Genomic DNA, 23337 nt, shown 5'->3' on the forward strand with positions numbered 1-23337 from the left:
AGGAGGGAATCTCTATTTACAATCACTGGGACTTAGTATTTAGAACTTAATTACAATTAGGCCAAGAAAACAATTTTTTATTTCAATGTATAGAGGGGTTACAGTTATATTCGCCAGATAGAGGGTGCATTACTTCTCACACATTGATATTCCTTCTTATGTTTTTGTTCCCATTTCCTTCTCCCCATAACCTCCCCTCATTTTTCCCTTCCTATTTTAAATAAACAGGTAAACATTTATATAATATACCAGGTAACAAAATGGGATACCGTAACAATATGAGATTAACCAAAGGGCAACACAAGAGAAGGGAGAAAAACAAATACATAAAGAATAACAGTCACTTATGATTAAGCTCTTTTTTCCATGTCCTGGAGGTCCATTAATTTGGCCTCATCCTATGTGGCCTTATGTATCTAGGGTTTGAGCTATTATAATCCTCTGCTAGGAGAGATTTGGACGTGTACTAATTATTACAGATGAGGCTATTATTACATTGAGCCTATGTTCCTTTGAGTCTCACTTCACTTAATACTTTTTCCAAGTCTTTCCATTTCCTCACAAATGGGATGATGTCATTCTTTCTGATGGTGGCATAGCGTCCCATTGTGTATAAATAACACATCTTGTTGATCCAATCATCAACTGAGGGGCATCTGGGTTGGTTCAATTTTTTAAAACCCTCAAAATGGAAATAAAAATTCAGTAATGATTCTCACTTTAAGGTAATTGTTGTTTGAAGGGAAGTTGTACTTTATGAAGTAAAATGTTACTGTAAAATTAAAAAGGACAGGTCACTAATGATGTCATATCCCAACTAAGTTCTATTTGCTCTAATACAACTTGTATGTTCTAACTTGTATGTAGAAAACAGTGTTACTTCTTAACATATATGCTCTCATAAGTTGTTTTGAGTAAGCATGCTTATCAAGTTTTAACTCATTTGAAGTTGCAAGTTATGCAAAAAGAAAACTCAAATATCTCGGCATAAAAATAGGTAATCTCTTGAACTTTAAACTTCCACATCATAATATGAAATTGGATCTAAGATAAGAAATGGAATAAATTCCTTTCTAAGTCAGGACTCAATCAGTTTGCCTAGAAGCGGACTCAACTGAGACCATGGCTTTTGACGGTAGCTGGAAGGTAGACCGGAATGAAAACTATGACAACTTAATGGAAAAAATGGGTAAGGACTTTCTTCTTCGCTGGCTCTCTCTTTCCATTCCTCTTAACTGTCCTGGCTTAGGGAATGGCTCCAGATGTAGAAGGCATCTGGATCATTGTGGTTGTGAGGAGAAAAGGGAAAGCCATCACCTCACCTCTCGCATTAGGAAGAATGCACTATTTCTCTGATAAGTACACACATATTCAGATATGCTTCCATCATTCTTTTTGTTTGTTTATTTATAGTGACAGTCCTGGGGCTTGAACTCAGGGCCTGGGCACCGTCCCTGAGCTTTTGTGCTCCAAGGCTAGCTTCTATCACTTGAGCCATAGCTCCATTTCCTGCTTTTCGGGGTAGTTAAGTGTACTTTCCTGCCCCAACTGGCTTTGAATCAAGATCTTCAGATCTCACCCTCTGAGGAGCTAGGATTACAGATGCGAGCCACCAGTGCCAGCTGCGTCCTTCTCTCTTTAGATGCCGGTTGTATCTAGGAACTGAAAATTGGTATTTTTGTTTGCTTAGAGAATCAAAATGGTAGAACGTAGTGAAAATTTCCAGACCTTTAAAACAATGATTAATAGGGAATGGAAAAAAAACACTGTATAATAAAATGTAGGAGTGTGTTCTATAAAAATTTACTTTAAATAAATTAGATTTTATTCTCTTCTATGTCTTAGAAAATGTTCAGGAACAACCTCCCAAAGCTATGCCTTTTGTTAGAGGAGGTTTAATTTAACTTTCATAGCTGTGCAATAATATTCTGGTAGTTCACGCATTGTAAAAGTTGGGCAAACACACCTGTCATCTCCCCTAATTAAAAATCTGCCTTAATTATAGTCTGTAGTTTTGTAATGCCAATGGTTAAGTTTATAGAATTCGTAATAATGAATATGGCTGTAAATTTTATTAACTTTTTTCTTTTGAGTCATTCAGAAATTCTTCAAAAAGCAGATAATTGTGAAATTTAAAACTTAAAAGCAAGTTGGAAATGACAGCATATGCCGGAAATTCCAGCATTCACAAGAGTGAGTGCATAGACAGAAAAGCGACGCTAACAAAAGAGCACAGTGAATCTGTAGAAGGAGTGATGACACTTCACAAATAAATGAACATACCTTTTACTGCAGCAGGTGGCTCTCCTGAAATTTGGTTTACTTTATACTGAAATAAAAATTTTGCTGGCATTGGGACATGAACTTGGGGCTTTACACTCTTGGTTGGCTCAAGGCTCACATTCTATCATTTGAGCCACAGTCACTTGTGATTCCTTAGTAGTTAACTGAAAATGAATCCCACAGATTCTTCTGCCCTTGCTGGTTTCAGAGTAGGATCTTCAGCCTCCTGGGTATTTTACAGTCTCAAGCCACCAGCCCTCAGTCAATTTGTTAGTCTTTTTAAAAAGTATGCCCGTCTTAAGAGGATTCGTTTGAAAGAGCATCTGGAACCTTTTCTGATACGACTATGCTGTAACTTTTCCTCTACAATCTGTCCGAAGATGAAGCAAAAACAATACTATTGGGGCTTCCTCTCCAGTCTCAAAATAAAATTCAACAAGAAAAGTAGAACTCGGAGCACAGATGTTCTGTGGCATTTTTAAGTTTGCTTTCTCTTTTTTTTGTAGGTTGTGGGACTTGAACTCTGGGCCTGGGCATTGTCCCTGAGCTCTTCGGCTCAAGGCTACCACACTACCCCTTGAGCCATAGCGCCACTTGTCTCTTTCTCTTTATAGGTATCAATATGATGAAAAGGAAGCTTGCAGCTCATGACAATTTGAAGCTGACTATTACACAGGAAGGAAATAAATTCACAGTCAAAGAATCAAGTACTTTTCGAAGCATTGAAATCGTTTTTGAACTTGGTGTCACTTTTAATTACACCCTAGCAGATGGAACTGAAGTCACTGTAAGTATTGTGTGTGTGTGTGTGTGTGTGTGTGTGTGTGTGTGTGTGTGTGCTGGTCCTGGGATTTGAACTTGGGGCCTGAGATGCATAGGACTGGCATTCTATTACTTGTGCCACAGCTCTACTTCCTGCTTTCTGCTGGTTAATTTAAGGAGATAAAAATCTCAGAGATTTTCTTGCCCTGAGACAGCTTTAAACCATGATCCTCACACCTCAACATCTTTAGTAGCTAGAATTACAGGGATAAACCACTGACTAGAAATTATTTTTATAAACAACATATTCTTGGGTTTTCCACATAATACTAAACCAATCTGCTTTATCTTATTGGATGGCTTAATTAGTAAAGTCTGAAGAAGCCAGTGAAATCGGCTTATATTTTATATTGCATGGATTCTCAGCATATTTAAACACAGTGGTTTTATTTCTATATACATCTGTGAAGAAGCTAGAACAAACAAGAATTAGGAAAATACGCTATAAAGATCTGATTATAGGCCTGTTCACAAAGACATTTTAAAAATCTCAGTGTTGTCAACATTATATTCTGGCAGCAACAAATGCTTTCAGAATACTTACATAGAAATTTTTTATGCTGGGCACTGGTGGCTCATGCCTGTAATCCTAGATACGATGGAGACTTAAATCTGAGGATCATAGTTGAAAGTTAGCATTGGCAGGAAAGCCATAAGATTTGTTATCGCCAATCAACCACAGAAGCCAGAATGGAACTGTGGTTTTAAGTGGTGTTTTCTAGCCTTAAGCACAAAAGCTCAGAAACAGTATCAAGGGCCTGAGTTCAAACCCTAGGGCAGGGATGAGGAGGGATGATGTGTGTATTCAAATAATAGGTTAATGAAGGAATCAGTTACCAAATGAAAGGATCTAATGCTACACTGTGGGTCAGTGAGAAAGTCTTTTACATAGTTAAGATATAAATATTGCTTGTGCTGGTATAATCCTAGCTACTCATGAGGCTGAGATCTGAGGATTGCTGTTCAAAGCTACCCTGTGCAGAAGAGTCCATGAAACTCTTATCTCCAATTAGTCACAGAAAAAGGCAGAAGTGGCACTGTGGGTCAAGTGGTAGAGTGATAGCCTTGAGCAAAAGGAGCTCAGGAACAGTGTTCAGACCCTGAGTTCAAGACTTAGGACCTGAAAAGATACAAATATTTAAGAAGTCATTTAAAAACTATTTTTATTAAAAACTGTTGCCTCAGTATTCCTACATTATATATACTCACAGTAATTATTTAACTGTTGACTATCTTCTCAATAATTTCACTCATCTATCTTAAGATGCATCGTGTGTACTGGGCACTAATGGCTTATGTCTGTAATCCCAGCTATGCAGGAGGCTGAAATTTGAGAATCACAGCTTAAAGCCAGGACAGGAAAGTCCATGAGACTCTTCTCTCCAATAAACCACCAAAAACCTGGAGGTGGAGCTGTGGCTCAAGTGGTAGAGCAGTAGCCTGAGTACAAAAGCTCAGGTACGGTGTCCAGCACCAGAGTTCAAGACTCAGGACCATCACCATAAAAAAAAACCCACATACACAAAACACAGCATGTGACAATTGTGAGGAAGACATGCAGAATGGTTGTGTCACATAGACTGAAGCCTGGCATCATGGCACAGTAGCTTTGAGTAAATTACTCTGCATCTGTTTCCTTGGCTGTAAAATGGAAGCAACAGTGTTATTTCACAGGGCCAATGTGAAGGTTAAATGAAAAAGTGTGTGTGTGTGTGTGTGTGTGTGTGTGTGTGTGTGTGTGTGTGACTCAAAACTGCCTCTAACAGATGTAATACCCTCACAAATGCTCCCATCTTATCATTGCTGTGTAGGGCAGCTGGACCATTGATGGAAACAAGCTAATCGGAAACTTCCAACGCTTAGACAACAGCAAGGAGCTAAAGACTGTTCGAGAAGTTGTGGGCGGTGAGCTAGTCCAGGTGAGCTGTGAGAAAAGAGAAATTGCAACCACAATTATTTTGTCATGGCTGAATTATAGAGTTAGTAAACAGACAGTTACTTTTGTTCTTATAACACATACTACTTTAGAACAATGGAAAGTTTTTGTGCATATTTATTGAAAAGAATTGTATATGTGTGTGCAACACCTGTTTTAACTATAAATGTAAATAACTGCAAGCAAAATGGTTAATGAGAGTATCCAGTATATGCATAAAATCTTCCTATCAAGCCTAAGAAAAACATAGGCTTATTCAAATCTCTAATATTAATATTTCTCTTAGCTTTATTTTTAACAGCAAACTCTTCTATTCATTTATGCTTTTCAGACTTATACATATGAGGGAGTAGAAGCCAAGAGGATCTTTAAGAAGGAATAAGCATGGTACTTGGGACACAGCTTAAAATGCAAATTGGACAGAAGATGTGTTTTTGCACTCAAACTGCTTTTCTATCTACCCCCCAAAATGAACTTACTGACTGATTCATCTTTTTGTAAACATTGGTATACTCCCAGTCTTGTCAAAGTAAGAGAAATAAATGGACTTATTTGTGTAAAAATGGACAATGAGTGGTGTTTCCAAAGAATGTGAAACCTCTTTCAAAAAACAGAAAAATAAATGTTATTCTCACATTGCTTTACAAGTAGCCTCTCATTATAAAAAAAAAAGCCAAGCATGACAGTGAACACCTGTAGTCACAGCTTTGTGGAAGCAGAGGTAGGAAGCTAGGTTGGAAATCTCCCTCCCTGCAAAACAATTAAGCAAAAAGGTTAGGAGCATAGCTCCTGGGGTAACGTGCTTGCCTGAGGTGCTGAGTTCAAACTCCTACCCTGGAAAAGGTAAAGGAAAAGAAAAGAAAGAGAAAATGCATGTGACATTGAGCCTATGTTCATTGTTTTCATGTTTGGTTTTGTTTTCAGATTTGGTAAACTAAAACAACTGCCTCTGAGGCTTCTCCATCTTGAGTGGGTGTCGATAATTTCCTTGGTAAGATCCATTATTATAAAAGTAATATATACTCAATCAAAAAAAAAACCCTTATAAAGAAAAGCAAATCTCAAAACAAGCATGTCCACACTGGTACAATTCTAATGTATCTGTCACTCCAACGGATAAGAATTTTAATGGATTTCATCCCAGTCACCTTTGGACATGAGTTTTCCCAGTTCACACTATGTGAATAACATCACAGGACTCATGTTGAGCTATGTCAACACTTTCTGCTGTCCAGGTGCAGGGGGCTCATGCTCGCTTCTCAAGAGGCTGAGATCTTTGGATTATGGTTCAAAGCCAGCCAGGGAAGGAGAGTCCATGAGACTCTTATCTCTACCTAACCACCAAAAAGTTGTAAGTAGAGCTGTGGTCCCAGTGGTAGATGGCTAGTCCTGAGAGAAAGAAGCTCAGAGTCAGTACCCAGGCAAAGTTCAAGCCTCAGATGGGTACAAACCTCTTACTACCACCCCCAAGATTCAAAAACATAAAAACATACTGACACATTTTCCTGTACCATCAGTGATCCCCAGAGGTGAGTGACAGGAGCCACAGATGAACAACAAGTGCTGTGCATTTTCAATCTCCTGTGTGGCTCTCCTGGATCTGAACCAACCTGGGCAGTAAAACCAAGAAATCCAGGCCAGGAGTATGGCCTAGTGGTAGAGTGTTTGCCTAGCATGCACAAATACCCAGGTTTGATTCCTCGGTGCCATATACATAGAAAAAAGCCAGAAGTGGTGCTGTGTGGCTCAAGTGGTAGAGCTCTAGCCTTAAAGTACAAGAACAGTACTCAGGCCCTGAGTTCAAGCCCCAGGACTGGCAAGAAAAAGAAAAAGAAGAAAGATGTCTAGATAACTTCCTGGTTACCCTGATGCTGACTGCCCTCTTTCTGTCTTTGGGAGCCACATGTCTATAAAACACCAGATATTACTTTTAACTGCGACCATCCTCTTTTCTATTTTCATACACACATACATTGGCCAATTTTCCAGGGACTCAATTTTTCATTTTCCTTATATCCTTATTTGATACATTATTTCATATGCTTCAAGCACGAGGGTCTATAGGAGGAGTGAAGGAAGGAAGAAAGTCAATTTTTTTAAAGCATTTACAAACCTGTGGATCTGTTTGTCCGGTCCTGGGGCTTGAACTCAGGTTCTGGGTGCTCTCCTTGAGATAATCTTGCTCAAGGCTAGCACTCTACCACTTAAACCACAGCTTCACTTCCAGCCTTTTGATCCCATGGATTTTTCTGCCTGTGCTGGCTTTCAAATTGTGATCCTCACATTTCAATCTTCTAGGGATCTAGGATTATAGGCATCAGACATTAGCACCCAGATGTTGTTGATGTGCCATGATATTGGACAAGATATTGGACAAGGATATTATGAGAAGGGAATTAAGAAATTAGAGAATATGTAACCTTTAAAAGAAACCAAAAATTTAAATCCACTGTTCACAGACAAGCACAAAGAATAAAATTATGCATATTATAATGTATAAAACCATTTTCCAGAGCTAAACTATGGTCAATATTCTGACATTTCTCAGATTTAAGTAGTAAGTCTAATTTTAGATATAAGAATGATTTCCTTAACATTCATTTTCTTATTCCAGATCATGCTGGTACAAATGGTATTTTGTTTGTTCCTCAAAGTCTAGTACGTATTTCCACTATACATGGCATATCATGTGTTGAGTAATCTTTCAGTCTTTCCCCACATTGACTGTATCACGTACACCCTTCTGATCTTTTCCAAGGTGTGGGGAGGAGGGTGGTTAATTGGAGAGAAGATTCTCATGGAATTGCCTTCCAGACTGGTTTTGAATCACAATGAGTTGTTAGGATTATAGGTATGAGCTTGGCTCAAAGTACTTTTGACCATGATTGTGGAAATAAAAGATAACAATATATAATTAAATAAATATTAGCCATTTTCAGGACACTGTTTGAGAACTGTAGGAGTTGTAAAGATGACAGAACTATAATCTCTCCTATAACAGAATACTTAATACTCTTGTAGAGAAGACAATGAACCTTAAATTGATGGGAACCTGGCACCGTAGTACACACGAGCCATCTAAATGGCTAAGGTAGGAAGATCAAAAGCTGGAGGCTAGCCTGGGCTACCTACTGAGACACGATCTCAAAAAGAAACAAAACATTGAAGACATGAGGATCGTGATTCAAAGCCAACCTGGGCAGAAAATTCCATGACTCTATCTCCAATGAACCACCAAAAAGCTAGAATGAGAACTGTGACTCAAGTGGCAGAGCACTAGATTTGAGAACAGCTTCTCAAAGACAATGCCCAGGCCTTGAATTCAAGTACTGATGGGAATCTGCAATCCCCCAAATGCAAAACTTCACTCTCCCACCCCTCCAGGCTACAGGCACTTGAATTCCCTGAAGCAGGTCATACCTGGCTGAACCAGGACCTTCTCAGTGGGTTTCACAGCAGGTGCTTAGAACCAGGCTTGGGTAAATTATTTTAGACCCAAACCACAAACTTGCAGAGCACAACCCAAACCTTTTTGTACCCTCCAGCCATTGTCACATTACTTGAGTGCCTCTACCCCTGCTCCATGGTGCCCTGCCATGAGTCTCCTAACTCTCCTCAGGTCACCATGCAATCCCTCTTCAATTCTCCATTAAAGTTAACCTGGTCTGTTGACTTCTGTTCTTTCTATATTCTAATACCCTCATGACTCAGTTTCCTAACAAGCCTCAGGACTAGCAACTCCCCCTCAAAAAACAAAACAACAACAACAAAAATAAGTGACACTAAATGAAAGGACCTCCAGGACATAGAAACAAAAGCCATATAATTATTGTTGTCCTTAATGTATTATGTTATATCTCATCTCTTTTGCTGTCTCTTGGTTATCTCATATTGTTACACAATATTTCACCTTGTTATCTGATATATTTTATATATGCTTAATTGGTTATTTGAAATTGGATAGGGAAGGGGGAAAATCAAGATGAGCGGGGGGAGGGGGATTGCGGGGAGGGAAATGGGGACCATGACATGAGAAAAGGTATCGATGTTTGTGAAGTTATGCACCTTCTATTTGGTGAATATAATGTAACCCTTCTACTAATTACAATAAAATATATGGAAAAATAACAAGCACCAGGAAGCCAGCTTGTCAAACAACATATGTAGAAAACTGTATTTTTTAGATATAGAACTTTTTTTGACAGATGTTCAATTTAAATACATAGGCCCATGAATAAATTGGTTGTTGTGAAAGAATGCAGAAAAATAGGTGCTAAAGGAAAGGAAAAAACCAGTTCTCAGCAAAGTGCACATGCATTTCTATCATGTAACCAATGAAACCTTTACAAGGGAATCAATAGGACTTTGAGAGTGAAGTTGGAAGAATCATTCAATGGAGTCTAGTTTGAATGGTTTCCTCTTGGGTAGGCACTAGTGACTCATGTCTATATCCAATTTTCTTAGGCAATTGCTAGCAGAAGATCCAGTCTGGCAAGTGTTTGAGAGAATCTTTCTCAAACAACAACTGGGTGTGTTGGCTTTCATCTACCTAGAAAATTAAGATGTAAATTTCAGGCCAGTATGGGCAGAAAATGTATGGAAGAGTGGTTGGTGTAACTGTCATCCCAGCCAGAACAGGAAAGGAAAAGCAGGTGGATCATGATCCAGGAACATTCATCCAGAGTAAACATGTCCCTGCTTTCAAAGAAACAATTGTTGAAAGGTCTGGAGGTGTGGTTCAGTAGTAGAGCACTTACTTTACAAGTGCAATTCCCTGAAATAAAATTCTGAACTTTAAAAAAAAAGAGATGATTCTGCATTTGCTCTCATTTCACTCCTTAGTCTGACATATGGTCCTGAATCAACAGACCAGACTTAGAATACAATCAATTTATCACTTATGGGACTCTGTACCAAGCACAAGTTTCAAAGTACTTGAGGATGTTTTTTAATTCAGCAACTCCTATCAATCCTATTTCTTTGGGAACCTTAAATAATGAGCTATGAGGTCTAATAAAGTGTGGGAGTGGATAGGAAAGATCAATCCCTCTTAGCATTACCGGGAACGAAGATTCTGCCATAAATATGAGTTAATCAGAATCCATACTTCCTTGGACCTTGTGGTTAGGTAAAGGCTTATATAAATTGTGGTTGTTTACTGTTTACCTCAGCCTCCCAAGATAAGGAATTCAATCATTCTGAGATTGACTTGCCTGTCTCTATAACTTCAAAGACATTGCTACCTTACCTCCTGGACTGCTCCCCTGTTTGATAATAAAGACCCTGCTAGTGGCACCTTGAGGAGTCTGTTGCTGGCCCGAGGCGTAGCCCCTCTGGTGCCCCATAAACCAATTCCGCAGTTCGGATTCCATCACTGTGTTGCTACCAATCGTGGCGGGATAAGGCACTCGGCGGTTTGCTACATATTTCAATAGAATTGATTGGTTTTATCTCACCAGTGAGAATGCTTCCAACTGCAGAGAAGCAGCAGTTTACTTCTTGATTATGCCAACACTTCCAGTTTCACTGAAAGGCAGGGGCTTTTGAAATTTGCTAATTTTAGCAATTAGCCCTCAATTCTGGAATCTACAAGGAAAGGATTCTGGCATTTCCCATTATATATAAATATATGTAATTATATAATTAAATAATTATATATGATATAAAATATCCATTATATAATTAGATGCTTAACTATAGGATCAGTTAATTATATATAATCAAATAATTAAAATATCTCTGCCTCTAAATCCGGAGGTAAATAAAAGCAAGTATATTTTGATGTATTTATTTTAGTAACCTTAGAGAATCTGTTCCTTTTGTGTCTTGTTTTGCAAACTTGTAAAATGGAGTAAATCCCCAGCTTCATTTTATGGAGACTTCCAACATAGTTTAGGTACTCACACAACTTCGCACACATCTGCTGTCTATGCTTAGCAGAGGCTGTCAAGGGTCTATATTTTTAAAAATTGTTATTATAAAGGTGATGTACAGAGGGGTTACAATTATATAAGTCAGGTAATAAGTACTAGCTACATTTATCTTTTGAATAACACATGCTAAGGCAAAATAAGAGGACATTTGACACTGCACCGAGTAATGACTGAAAGGCGTTTTCTTCTTCTTTTTTTTTTTTGAGAATTCTAATCTTGCTGAGGCTCAAGAGTAACAGCAAACTTAGAATTTGGGGGGAGGGGGAGGAGGAGGGGAAGCTGGGACTGGGGATTAAACTTGGAGCCTGGCTGCTGCCCCTAACTTTCATGCTCAAGGCTGGCACTCTACCACCTGAGTCACAGCTCCACGCCTGAATTTTTGTAGTTTATTGGAGATGAGGCGCAAAGGTTTTCCTGACCCGGCTGGCTTTGAACCACGATCCTCAGATCTCAGCCTCCCGAATAGCTGAGGAGTCAGTCCCTAGAGCCCGGCTTCTTGAATTATTCCTAAATTTACTCCACCACCAGGCGGACCTTCCGGGACACGCTGGCCCCAGCATCCGGAGGGAAGCGATAGCGACAGGACCAGGCCTCAACCATCGCCGGACCAGAAACCGCAACAGGGCGGTAACTTCCGGTCAGAAGAAAGCGCTTTTCCGGAAAAGGGAACGAGGCGGCCCCGCTGACTGACAGAAGTGGGCGGGCCCACTTCTTACTTCCTCTTTTGGGCCGCGACACCTGCGGTCCGTCACGGCGGCTGGGCGCTAGAGCGCTTGCGCGGTGGGCGGGGCTGCCGCGTGGGCGGGGCGTAGGCGTCCGGCTCCACCCAGTTCCGCTAGCGGCGCGGGGCGGCCGGTGTCGCCTGGGATTGACTTGAACGGGACGCGGGCGGCCGGACGCGATGGAGCGGGGCGCGGAGGCGGCGGCGGCGGCGCCGGCGGTGGCAGGGCAGCCCGACGGCGTCCAGGAGCGGCGAGGCCGGGGTGCGGTGGCCCGGGCGCAGGGGCAGAACCACCTGGGACGACTTCCGCCCGGCCCCAACGGGGTCCCGAAGCACTCCTACTGGCTGGACCTGTGGCTCTTCATCCTGCTCGACGTGATGCTCTTCGTCTTCTTCTATCTCTTGCCCTGGTGAGTGTCCCCGAGGGCCCGCGGATACCGCCCGCGGAGCGGTGGGGCGGAGCGGCGGCGCTGGAGGAGCCGCCTGGAGCACCGGGTGGAATTGTTCTTTCTGACCCTCCCTCCTGTCCCCTCCCCCCCCATGCCCGCCCCGTGTCCACGGAGGGAGAGGGAGCTTGGCTCTGTCGTGGTCTCGTTAATTAATGTTTCCCCCTGAGACCCCTCGGGGGATGACGTTCTGCACCCCCGGAGGAAGGCGCCTCGAAGAAGGGGCTCTTTTATTATTCTGCCCACGGCCACGCAGACCCGCAGGGATCACGACCACTTTGTGCCTGGGACCCGATCCAGGCTCGCGACAGAAAGAAATAAGGATCCCGGGGGAGAGGACACTCTGGGTTTTATACAAACCGGTCACACACACACACAGGGGTCAGGCTTTGGTGTGCACTTTGTGCCACGGGGGCATTTCTGTTGTGATCCGGATAGCCGGAATGTAGATGCCAGCTGACAGCCTCGCCTAGCCACTTGCCAGCGCTTTGCCAGGAGCAGATACTAAGATAATAGTCACCCCTCTACGTCTTAGGATGAAGGAAAAGAAAGACAAATGATCGAAGGATCAAAGAGGCTGATGACCCAGATGGACATGATGTTTTATTTTTCATCCAGTACTGTAGTCACACAAGGACAATATGGGCTCACCTTCCTCCATAGGTGCACACAGCAACTGTGGACAGTGATTTTCCTGAGTGCCAGCACATTGCACAGCTCTGGCTAGAACAAAATGTCTGATTTGTTGGTCTGAAGCACACCAGTCAGCACAGGCCATACTGAATGAGGAATAGAAGGCGAGCAACTGTAGAGCTGGCCTCTGGCCTTCCTCAGCAGCTTCAGCAGCTCCCAGCATCTCCCCCTTTCTGTTTTGATTTTATGTGCTGGATGGTGGCTTGGAATCCAATGAGCTGGTTAACTCCAACTTGGATGCAGACTAAAAACAGACCCCTCCCCCCCAAAAAAAGGAATGACATTATTATGGCTAATTAAGCAAAATCCAGAATTAATGCTTATTTAAGAATGTTAAATAGGTTAAACTCTTACAAAGCTGAAATCATTTGTCTAGCAGCCTCTACAGGATGCAACATATCCAAATAACTTCCCTGAACATCTTGTAGCTCCTGAGATAGCAGTGCCAAATCCAGACTAATAATATTGATTCCATATTCCTTGAGGGTGATACTTGACTTTATCCCAAGTTTAGAAGCATTATACAGCTTAAGGAAAATGCAAATCTAGGAATATTCTGCAAAATGAATCTTTTTTTTTTTTTGCTGTTGTGGGACTTGAACTCTGGGCCTGGGCGCTGTCCCTGAGCTCTTCAGCTCAAGGCTACTGCTCTACCCCTTGAGCCACAAGGCCATGTCTGGTTTTCTGATGGTTAATTGGAGATGAATCTCACTGACTGTCTTTCCTGGGCTGACTTTGAACCTCGATTCTCAGATCTCAGCCTCCTGAGTAGCTAGTATTTACAGGCTTGAGCCACTGTGCCTGGCTAAGACGCATCTTATCAGATCACAGTTCATTTTTTGGAAAGGCTACCACAGATTCTCAAGCATTAGGTTTAGCTTCAGTGTTTTTATGAATAAACTCTTGGTCCTTTAAGACTGAGACTGCTCTGTGCCTGGTTATTTACACTATGCACAGTGTGTGCATATAGACTGCGTCAGGGCCATTGCGGCTACCAGGGAGGCAATAAAGGACAGCGGAGCAAGAACTCCTGGTAAAATTAACCTAGCTACCCTCTTCTTGCACAGTGACATTCTTTTTCTATTTCAAAACAGGGTCATAACCATGACCCTTCCAGCTCAATATGCAACCAAAAGGAGGTGGTGGTTTTACCACAATAGCTTGCCAAGGGTAATCATAAGGAAGAGTTATTAACATATTTTGAGCATGTAACCTGATAATCCAAACCATCAGCATGCCATAAATAAGAAAGGAAGTTACATAGAGTAAAATTATGCAACATAAAGACAGCGTGTCAGCCTGTTTTAGAGTTAGTATTAGAAGGCACCAGGTCGGCAAACCAATGGCCAAAGGTTCTGGTGTCAGATTCCCTTTTTGGCTCTTTAATATGATCATTGGCTTTATAAGTCAACCTCTTCAGCTGACCCCACATCGGAGATGGGTCCTTTTTCTGGGGCTGTTCCAGGATCCCAGGCATATACCTTGATCTTGATGATTAGCTGCTCCTCAGATTCGGGATTCATGGTGTTGATCTAGATGTTCATGGAGCCACCAAGGGCCTTCTTGACCTTTGTGTCAGGAAAGATACAAAGAAAACCTCTACCCACATCAGCAGAACATCTGGAGCATACTGTGTTCCTGTTGCCGGATCCTTTCACAGTACCTCTGGCCAACTAGTAGTGCCCAGAGACCACAGCCTCACTGATGCAGATCAGCCAGCCTTATCAGCATTCAGAACATCACATAAGGCATGCTTCACTCTCTTTGAAGGTGAATGAGGGTACTAGGTTGGTGGTTTAAAATGTCATTGGTGCACTCACTATGCTTCGTGTCTGAGATTATATGGAATACCTATTTTTAACTCAATATGGAATTGAAAGTGAGAAAAGGCTTTGGAAGTATAGGCAGGAGCATTGTCTGCTTTAAAAAGCTTAGGAATGCCTGGGAAGAGCCAAAAGACTGAGAAATGACATGTTTCACTGCCTCACCAGTTTGGGGAGTATCTACAAGAAAACCAGAACACAGATCATGTATATATGGGATTGTTTGCAGAATTCACTCTTTGCCAATGCTGTCCTAGAAAGAGTACAAAAAGGTTAATTCCATAATGAGAAGGTGATGAAAGCTACTGGCACACAGTGCGGGAACGTACAGTTGGGCAGGCAGCTTCACATGTAAGCTGAAATTGTTAGCACAAGGATGCAGTGTTTTGATGATGTGTTTGTCACCTGGTATCAGAGTCACACAAGGAGAATATAGGCTTAACTTTCTCAGAGAGTGAAAAAGGTCAGTAGCAGTTAAAGATAAATTGTAGGGTGGTTTCCTGAGTATGAGTACATTTTACAGCCATGGTTAGAGCAAAATGTCTGCTTTGTTGGTCCAAAACCAGCCAGCTCAGGGTCTACTGAATGAGGAAGAGAAGGCGGGCAATGTGAGAGCTGGCCCCCGTGTGCAGCTTCAGCAGCTCCCTACCCATCCATTGCCCTTCTTGCTGGACAGTTGCAGTCTCTAACCCGGCTCTACTTTGTGGTAAGAATTTGTGTAGCGTAAGCATCATTGTCCATGCCTTCCTTGGTGATGTGGTGGGATGGAAAGAAGGGTGAGTTGGGACCAGCATTTTGATAACATCCTCTTTCAAGCCATTTGTAGTTTCCACCTCTACCTCATTTTTTAGTAGAGAAGAGATCTTTGCTGAAGGTTGGTTTTTTTTTTTTTGACTTGATAATGCAAATGTGAAAAAAAAAAATAGTCAAAGCCTGTTTTTCCTGTCTCTCCTTGGTAAATCCATTAGGGGTAAATCAAGTTACCACGATAGTGAAGATTGTTAAACTTTGGCAGACAGGGTTGCCATGTTCATAAATATTTGGTTTTTGTTTTGTTTTGTTTTGCAGAGTGGCTTACTGATTTATCAACACATCTCAAGAAGTCAAATGAATTCTGAAAAATGGCCAACTTCTTGCATGAAGAAGGATTTCGTTGCAGTGAATTTCACACTCTGAAGGACCTTTATGTGTACTGACTCAGGACTTTTCACAGCTACCATCTTAAAATTAGACCCATTGGTCCATGTTCAAAAACTTCCAATATCTGATGACATTCTAAGGCACTAAATTTTAAAACATTTGTACTTAGAGGTTTAGTATATTCATTTAAAAAATAGTAATGTCTTTAACATTTTAAGGGTTGGTCCTTATTTAAGGTGTAAATAATGCAAAGTGATACGAAAGAGGTACTGAAATATTTAAAAAATAAATTGCTAGAGAGCAAGAGAAGTATTTTTGAAAGAACAGACCAGTATTTGTAGGTTGCCTAGAAATTTATATGTAACCTCTAGCTAGCTAGCTGTATATACATAATACAGAAGCTAACAGAAAATAGAGGCCACCTTGTGTTGGCTGTGTTATCTCTGACATTGAGACTGGGAAAAAAATAGTCATTGTTGACCGTGATATATAGTCATTGAGAAAGTGATAAGATACGCATAAGTGAAAAGCTATGGAGGGTATCCTCAGACCACAGTCCCACCCCATCCTACAGACTTCCTAAAAGCATTGTGTGTTTCTAACCCATTTTTTCCCTTTCTCTCTTTTTCCTAGTCCCTGGGCTTGAACTCAGGGTACTATCCTTGAGCTTTTTTACTCAAGACTAGTACTCTACCATTTGAGCCATACTCCACTTTTGGTTTTGTGTGTGTGTAGGGTTTTTTTTTTTTTTAAGTAGTTTATTGGTGATAAGAGTCTCATTAACTTTCCTGCCTGAGTTGGCTTTGAAGCACAGTCCTCAGATCTCAGCCTCCTGAGTAGCTAGGATTATAAGTGTGAGCCTCCAGGGCCTATTTGTATCTTAAGTATGCTTGTAGCCAAAATATTCATACAATGCCTGGATCACAGGTCTGTTAGCGATGTCTTTATGGTGTTTACTTCTTGCTGATAATGGATCTATCACTTCTGTCCAGACATTTTAGACACACAGCATTAACAAAACAAAAATCCTTGTCTTCATTAAGTTTACTTTCCCTTTAGCTATTTTCTTTTTGCAATTGATTTTTTTCTTTTAACAATAATTTACATTCCCAGTTAGTCAGCTAACATTAATCAGAAGGGCCACACTCCTAAAGAGGCTTCCATAACTACTTTGGAAGTGATTTCTATGGCTTTTATAATCGAAATCAATGTTTGATATATGTGAACTATAAATTATATATACATATTTGGGAAATATTCCCTTAGGATCAGTGGATGAGATCCAATAAACTGTACATTTCCTACATATCAAAATGGCTCTCGGGAACAAAATCAGGTTTGAAATTTATATTGGAGGATTTGTTTTGTTTTCTGGTGGCACTGGGATTTGAACTTGGTCTCAAGCTTAGTAGGCCAGGTCTCCACCACCTAGCCAGATACCAAGGCTTTTTGCTTTTGCCTGGGCCAGCATCAGATCTTGATTCTCTTCTCTACCCAGCTGGCTGGGACCATAAACACATACCATCACCACTTAGAGACCTGGTCTCTAAGTAATGTCGCTTGGGCTGTCCTTCAATCAGTGTCTTGTGGTTGGCGTCTCTGCGGTACCTGGCCCTTTTTTTTTTTTTTAAGGATTGTAATTGGCCTAATGACTATAAGCTTAAAAAGTATGTCTTCATAGTATGGTTGCATTTGTCAAGACAAGCTTTTGTGGAAATTGTGGCTAAAGAATCTAGACTCTAGAACAACTCTGAGTCGGAGTTCAACAGATTGACCTGTTTCTGCACTGTTTAGGGGTTATTTCCTCTAATAAATTTTGAACTTGCGTACAGTAACTGTGTTTGGTTTTATTCTGTCATGTGGTAAGAGGTTGTAAGGAAATCGCTAGTTCACACATAGCTCACTTCTGTGTGAGAGCTGCTCCAAGAGGCTTGAACTAAAGACTTAGGCACTATTCCAAGTGTTTCTTTTGCTCAAGGCTAGTACACGATCACTTGAGCCACAGCTCCAGTTCCCACTTTTTGGGGGGTAGTTTGTTGGAGAGTCTCACAGACTTGTTGGGGTGGTTTTGAACCTTGATCCTTAGATCTCAGCCTCCTGAGTAGCTGGGATTACATACGTAAACTACAGCACCCGGTGCGGCTAGCTTTTTAAAACCTCTAATTCACACTGCTTTTTGGGCCTAAAGTCAGCCCCAGTCATCATCGAGTACAGTGAGGCTGGAGAGTTTGGGTCAAGGGCATCTCTGAAAGCTAGTGAAACATTATTCCTGGGTATTTCCACGGGAGTGTTTGGTAGCCTGTGGGTGAGCATCATCCAGTCCTTCCAGGGAAAGGTTAAAATAAAAACACAAGGGCAAATTCTCTTTGAGCCAGGACACCTGTCTTCTGCCTTTGGACAGCAACATCACAGGTTCTCTTGGTTCATAGGCCTTCAAACTTGGACTGGAGCCCTGATCCTCAGGCCTTTCCTTCAGGTTGGAACTAGAACTCCACCACCAGTTTCCTGGGCTACTAGCTTGCAGCAGGCAATCATGGGACCTGGGAGCCTCAATAATCACACGCCATCACTCCTCATATGAAATATCTCTTTGTGTGTATATCCTATTGGTTCTGTGTATCTGGGGAGTCCTGGCACATTCACCAGTGATTGTAAATGGTAATGATATATGACTTTTATCTTTTCCTGTAGATAAGGAATGGTACCTGCCATCGAACAAACTGCCACTTTTTAGTGAACTGTGTGTTACAGAGATTACACCTTGGAAGGCTTTTAGAAGTGCCTGAATAAGACAAGAAAAGATATAAATTTGTGAAAACCATAACAAACATCAAGTATAACCAAAATGATTTTAATTGGATAGATTCTGATATAAATTTCACATGCTTGATTTCATATACATGAAATAATGGTTTGAAATGAGCTGGAATATTAGCACGTATAAGGAACAGTTTTTAGGGGTGTATTCACCTGAAAGGTTTAGAGCTCCAATTACTCCCAAAGAGACACATGGAAATACATCAAGGCGATATTTACTTTGTGAGGTGTTTGATGTAGATTGTACTTAAAGCCAAATCAGGGTCAGTGGTTAAATCTGGTTTAACTGGGGTTTGAACTCTGAGCCTGGGTGCTGTCCCTTAGTGTTTTTTTCATTTAAGGCTGGTACTTTACCACTTGTGCCACATTGTTGCGTTGCTTCTAGCTTTTTGGTGACTTAACTGGAGATAAAAGTCTAACAGCCTACGCTGGCTTTTAACTGGGATCCTCCGATCTCAGCATTCAGAGCAGCTAGGATTACAGGCATGAGTCACTTGTACCCAGCAATACCCATATTTTATAAGGATTTTGAAAAGAATGGTTTGTGCATTTTGAAATGACTGGGGGGGGGGAATCAAGTCTTTCAGGAATATATTTTAAAATTAAATGAAATCCAGACTTCAATGTTGATAGTTTCACTAAAAAACACATAGGCTCAGTGATTTACATATCTTTTAAGGCTGTTTCGATACAGCACAAAGGTAGAGCTGAGGAATTCTAAAGATTATAGAGCCTATCTCTTAGGAGCTACAGTTTAGACTCCTAATATCCCATGAAAAAGTTTTATGAACAGTGGAGTTTCAAGTACCCTTAAGCTTCAAAACAGTTTATGAGAAGTCCAATTATAATTCACTTAAATTCAATTTATCTTAACTGAACCAGAAAAATTGATTTCACAGGAATATATTCTGAAATGTTTGAAACAGAACAATTGTTGGTTGCATTATTTAAAAAGCTGTAAGTTTGTAACAGATGGCAATGATAAACATCCTAGCGGTACAAAAATGCAACATGTGTAAATGGCTAAATCTGTTGAATCTGTATTTGGAGTGTTGAAGCAACAGAAAAAGAGATAGTTTCTACTTTGTATATGCATTACATTGCATGATTCAGGAGGCTTTCACCTGAAGAGTGTATTAAAAGCAAAATCGGACATTTCTACTTTATGTTGGCAAATATAGCTGAGTTGAAATGATAAATTTATGAAACTGCTGTTAACTATACAACTCATCTAAGTGTTTCAAATAATTCATTTCCAATTGGGCATAGTGACCAAACAGAAATGAGAAAACAAAAACCTACACAGAAAGTTTTTGAAAGCTATTTAAAATACTAGATGCCATTTTTTAGTATTATAAAAGTAACAAAACCCAGACATTTCAAATAAAATTTTACAGACTTTACATTATTTACAAACTCTGTGCTAAAAACTGAAATATACTTTCGTAAAAGATAAAATTTAACTTAGTGTTCAAATACTTCTAAATTAGGAGACTATAAACAATCAATTATTAAGAGTTAGAAAAGGCTAGCAAAAAGTTAAAGGTTAAAGATAGAATTTGGCAAAGATCTGATAGCTCGGGAGGTTTATAACCACTTACATTGTGGGATACTTGGTCATCGTTCATGGAATTGGTGAAGATACTAAATTTATTAATTACAAAGTTATATTTATGAAATCTATCCACTTTGGAATGTAAATGAAACCATTAATCCTGTAACTTAAATAATCTGGAGAAGACATTATAAAACTATTCTAAATCACAATTTATCAGTTTATTACAAAAAATGATAATGAGTTAAGGCAATATAGTCTAACATTTTTTCACTGGTAAGTTCTCTTCGTAAAGAGATAGTTGGGAAAAAATGGTGATTTGTTTCAGGAAAAAATGTGAAGGAAGCTCAAATGAATTAAGTATTTCATTAAAATAATGCTCTCTATAAAATTTAACATAAAAAACCAAATAGTAAATTTAATTGGCAACCTTTAAGTAAAATTAGAGCGGAGAAAACTCGGGCAGTTTCTGAGACTGTCCTGCAGAGGACCTAAGGTTTATTCCTAACACTGGTAAATATTAGCAGCCCAAAGTAAACCAAACTAAAAAAACAAAACCCACAAAACTTTCACATTTCATAGAAAATTAGAAAAATAATGTAATAAGATAAATAAATATGTTAAAAGTACTTTGACCTTTTAGCTTACATGGCTGAAATAATATTTGTAAATACATATCATCAAAAGCCTAATTTATGTTAACTAGATATTCTAAAGAAAAAAAGTCTTGGAGCAAACACATGTTCTCTCTGACCTTGTAGTGTTAATTTAGAAACTTCTCCATTAAGGCATTCCTTCCCAAATGCTATGGGACTCCGTGGGCCCACTATTTTTTAAGACACTTGAAGGGGTCATGTGATAGACTCTCACAGAAGTCAAAAACAAATGGGTAAAGCCCTCTTCTGCTTACCCATTAGAAAGTGCTCTGCAAAAAAGCAAATACTGCTTTGACCAGACAGACAAACCAGGTTCCACCTGGCACTTTTTGATTAGTGTCATTTACCAACCTACATATGAGTACTGTCTACACACTTACAGATCTCTTAGCCACATGATAAGGGGATAAATATCATTTTTACTCAGTGGTTCCATATAGCAAACGAATTACTATCTACTCCCTGACTTCCTGTTGTTGTTTTTCCAAAGCATGCCAAGACTACTAAAAAAAAAAGTTTCTAAAACATCCCGAAAATGGATCATCACATATCTGTAAATAAAGTGATTAAGGATTTTCAAAATGCAATGGTTTTAAATTTGTGAGTCACTAGGTTTGGTCAGTTGATATATTTTAATTGCCTTGGAGCCACAGACGGGGGTTGATTTGATCATCTATCTATTACAGTGTATGCTAGGTTTATAGCTCTGCTCAGAAGCACAACTGGAACCAAGACTATTATGCAACTCAGGTCCTTCCTTAGAAGGAAGTTCTGGAAAACAGAGCTTGGGTCTCTGATGGTATTTCAGTCTGTACGTATCAGTCATGCAACTATCAACGGAAAAGTAGGTGGTTAATGAAATTGTCTCATTTGGGCATGCAGTGCTAGAGTCTAGTTCCGGTTGGCAAAAGGCATCAATGGCGGCACCCGATTTTGCCTGGATGTCACTCACTGGAGAGGCAGAAGGGTGGTTGGCTGTGTTGCTGCCAGGCTGTTTTAATTGGATTTTTTCTTGACATCTTTCATTGTTCTGTACAGTAGCATCAGAGCTGGGTTCTGAAGCTGCATTTAAACTGTGCATTGGAAGATGGGAAGAATTTGCTTTCAACGCCTCTGTAGGTTTGACATCAGGTAAAGACTCACTTCTGGCTGACTGTGGCACAATGGGTATAGTATATTTCTTTGGTGGCAAAGGGGGTGGTTGATTCTGGCAAAGTTTTGGCATCTGACCAGCCTCAGCCCTGCAGGTTGAATGAGCTATGTGTTCCTTGGAGAGAGAGTTCTCAGAGGAACACGGTTTCATTGTGTTTTGCTGTATGACAAAGGGAGCAGTATCTGGCTTTAGCCCTACAGTTCTCAAGTGCGCAGAACACAGTGAAGATGGAGAGACTCTTTCACTACTGTTCACTCTCTTTCCAGACACAGACCCATCATCAACCTCGAATGGCAAACTCATTCTCTCACAGTTTTCTGCATGAAGCCACTCAGAAAATTTGAATCCATTCAATTTTTCTGATTTCTGTTCCTCTGGCTGGTGGGCACGTTCTCTCACAGTGGGGTCCTTGAGAATGTGTGGACTGTATGGAGGAGGTAACTTCTCACTGGTTTCACAGGTGGGTGGCCTGGTATGTGAAAATAAAACAAAGCTAAAACACCAGATGCAAAAAGGCAAAATGGGGGTAGCCTGTGTCTGCTAAGCATGTGCTCTACGGAGCCACACCCAGAATCTTTTACATTTCATGTGAATGTAAACACCGAGAGTATATCTCTTTGTGATAAACCATGGTATTGAATTTAAGGGAAATGGTACAAGCAAACAATTTAATCTTCTAAAACATTTCCTTACCCACAACATTTAAACACAATAGAATAGAATTTGGTTCACCTCTAAAGCTATAAACGTTGTGGCCACAGAGAACAGTGAGGGCTAGTCAGGATGGAGAAAACAATGAATTAGTGAAGGTAGAGACGCTGGGAAAACATGTGCACCATACAGGGCTGGGTACACTGCCTTTAGGCACAGTCCTTCCTGCCCTAGCCACAGAAGAGGCCCTGTGCCACCTGTTCTTCTTCAGTAACTCCAACAGCGAGTCACTGAAGTGGCCTTTTGTAGAGTCTCTGCCCCAAGGCCCAGGTCCTATGAATGACTCACAACAGCACAGACTTGATAAGACAAGCCCCATTGCTTTCAGGGAAGTAATATGTTTTCGTGTCCTTTTGACCAATGGCGTTTCTATAGTACAAGAGTTAAGGAGCATATGCTTTCATATTTCAAGCCTGTGGCTACCTTTTAGTCAAATGATTCACTTGTAGATGTGATTCTGGGTGGAGCTCATGAGGTTTATGGCCAGTTTCCAAGTCCTTCAGTTCTTTTCTTAAGCCTGGGGCAGACACTGGGAGAGGAGAGGAAGAAAACAAAGTTCATGTCAAGTCTCTTGTAGCACTTACTCCATTCCTAGTTACAGCTACATGGTTTCCTGCAAACATGTGATTACCTTCCAACTGAAAGATC

General features: G+C 40.5%; 2 protein-coding genes across 3 annotated transcripts in view; one reads left to right on the forward strand and one right to left on the reverse strand.

Annotated features, from left to right (window-relative positions):
• Window positions 1-1096: 1096 nt before the first annotated feature.
• Window positions 1097-5514, forward strand: Fabp2 (fatty acid binding protein 2). Its single transcript, XM_090356555.1, has 4 exons — window positions 1097-1189; window positions 2898-3070; window positions 4917-5024; window positions 5373-5514. Exons 1-4 carry the CDS (start codon window positions 1123-1125, stop codon window positions 5421-5423), a joined length of 399 nt encoding a protein of 132 aa, XP_090212681.1. The 5' UTR covers window positions 1097-1122; the 3' UTR covers window positions 5424-5514.
• A 13118-nt stretch (window positions 5515-18632) lies between these two features.
• Usp53 (ubiquitin specific peptidase 53) overlaps window positions 18633-23337 on the reverse strand; it is a 42687-nt gene continuing 37982 nt past the window's right edge. For both annotated transcript variants that reach the window (XM_090356644.1, XM_090356643.1), the window contains 2 exons: window positions 23113-23218; window positions 18633-22447 (listed from right to left, as the gene is read on the reverse strand). In XM_090356644.1, the coding sequence (XP_090212770.1) occupies window positions 21499-22447; window positions 23113-23218 (1055 nt within the window). In that variant the 3' untranslated portion in view covers window positions 18633-21498. The remainder of the gene's footprint in view (window positions 22448-23112; window positions 23219-23337) is intronic.

Source organism: Megascapheus bottae, chromosome 23 (genome assembly GCF_031878675.1).
Source record: "Megascapheus bottae isolate mThoBot1 chromosome 23, mThoBot2.hap1, whole genome shotgun sequence".
Taxonomy (NCBI): Eukaryota; Metazoa; Chordata; class Mammalia; order Rodentia; family Geomyidae; genus Megascapheus; species Megascapheus bottae.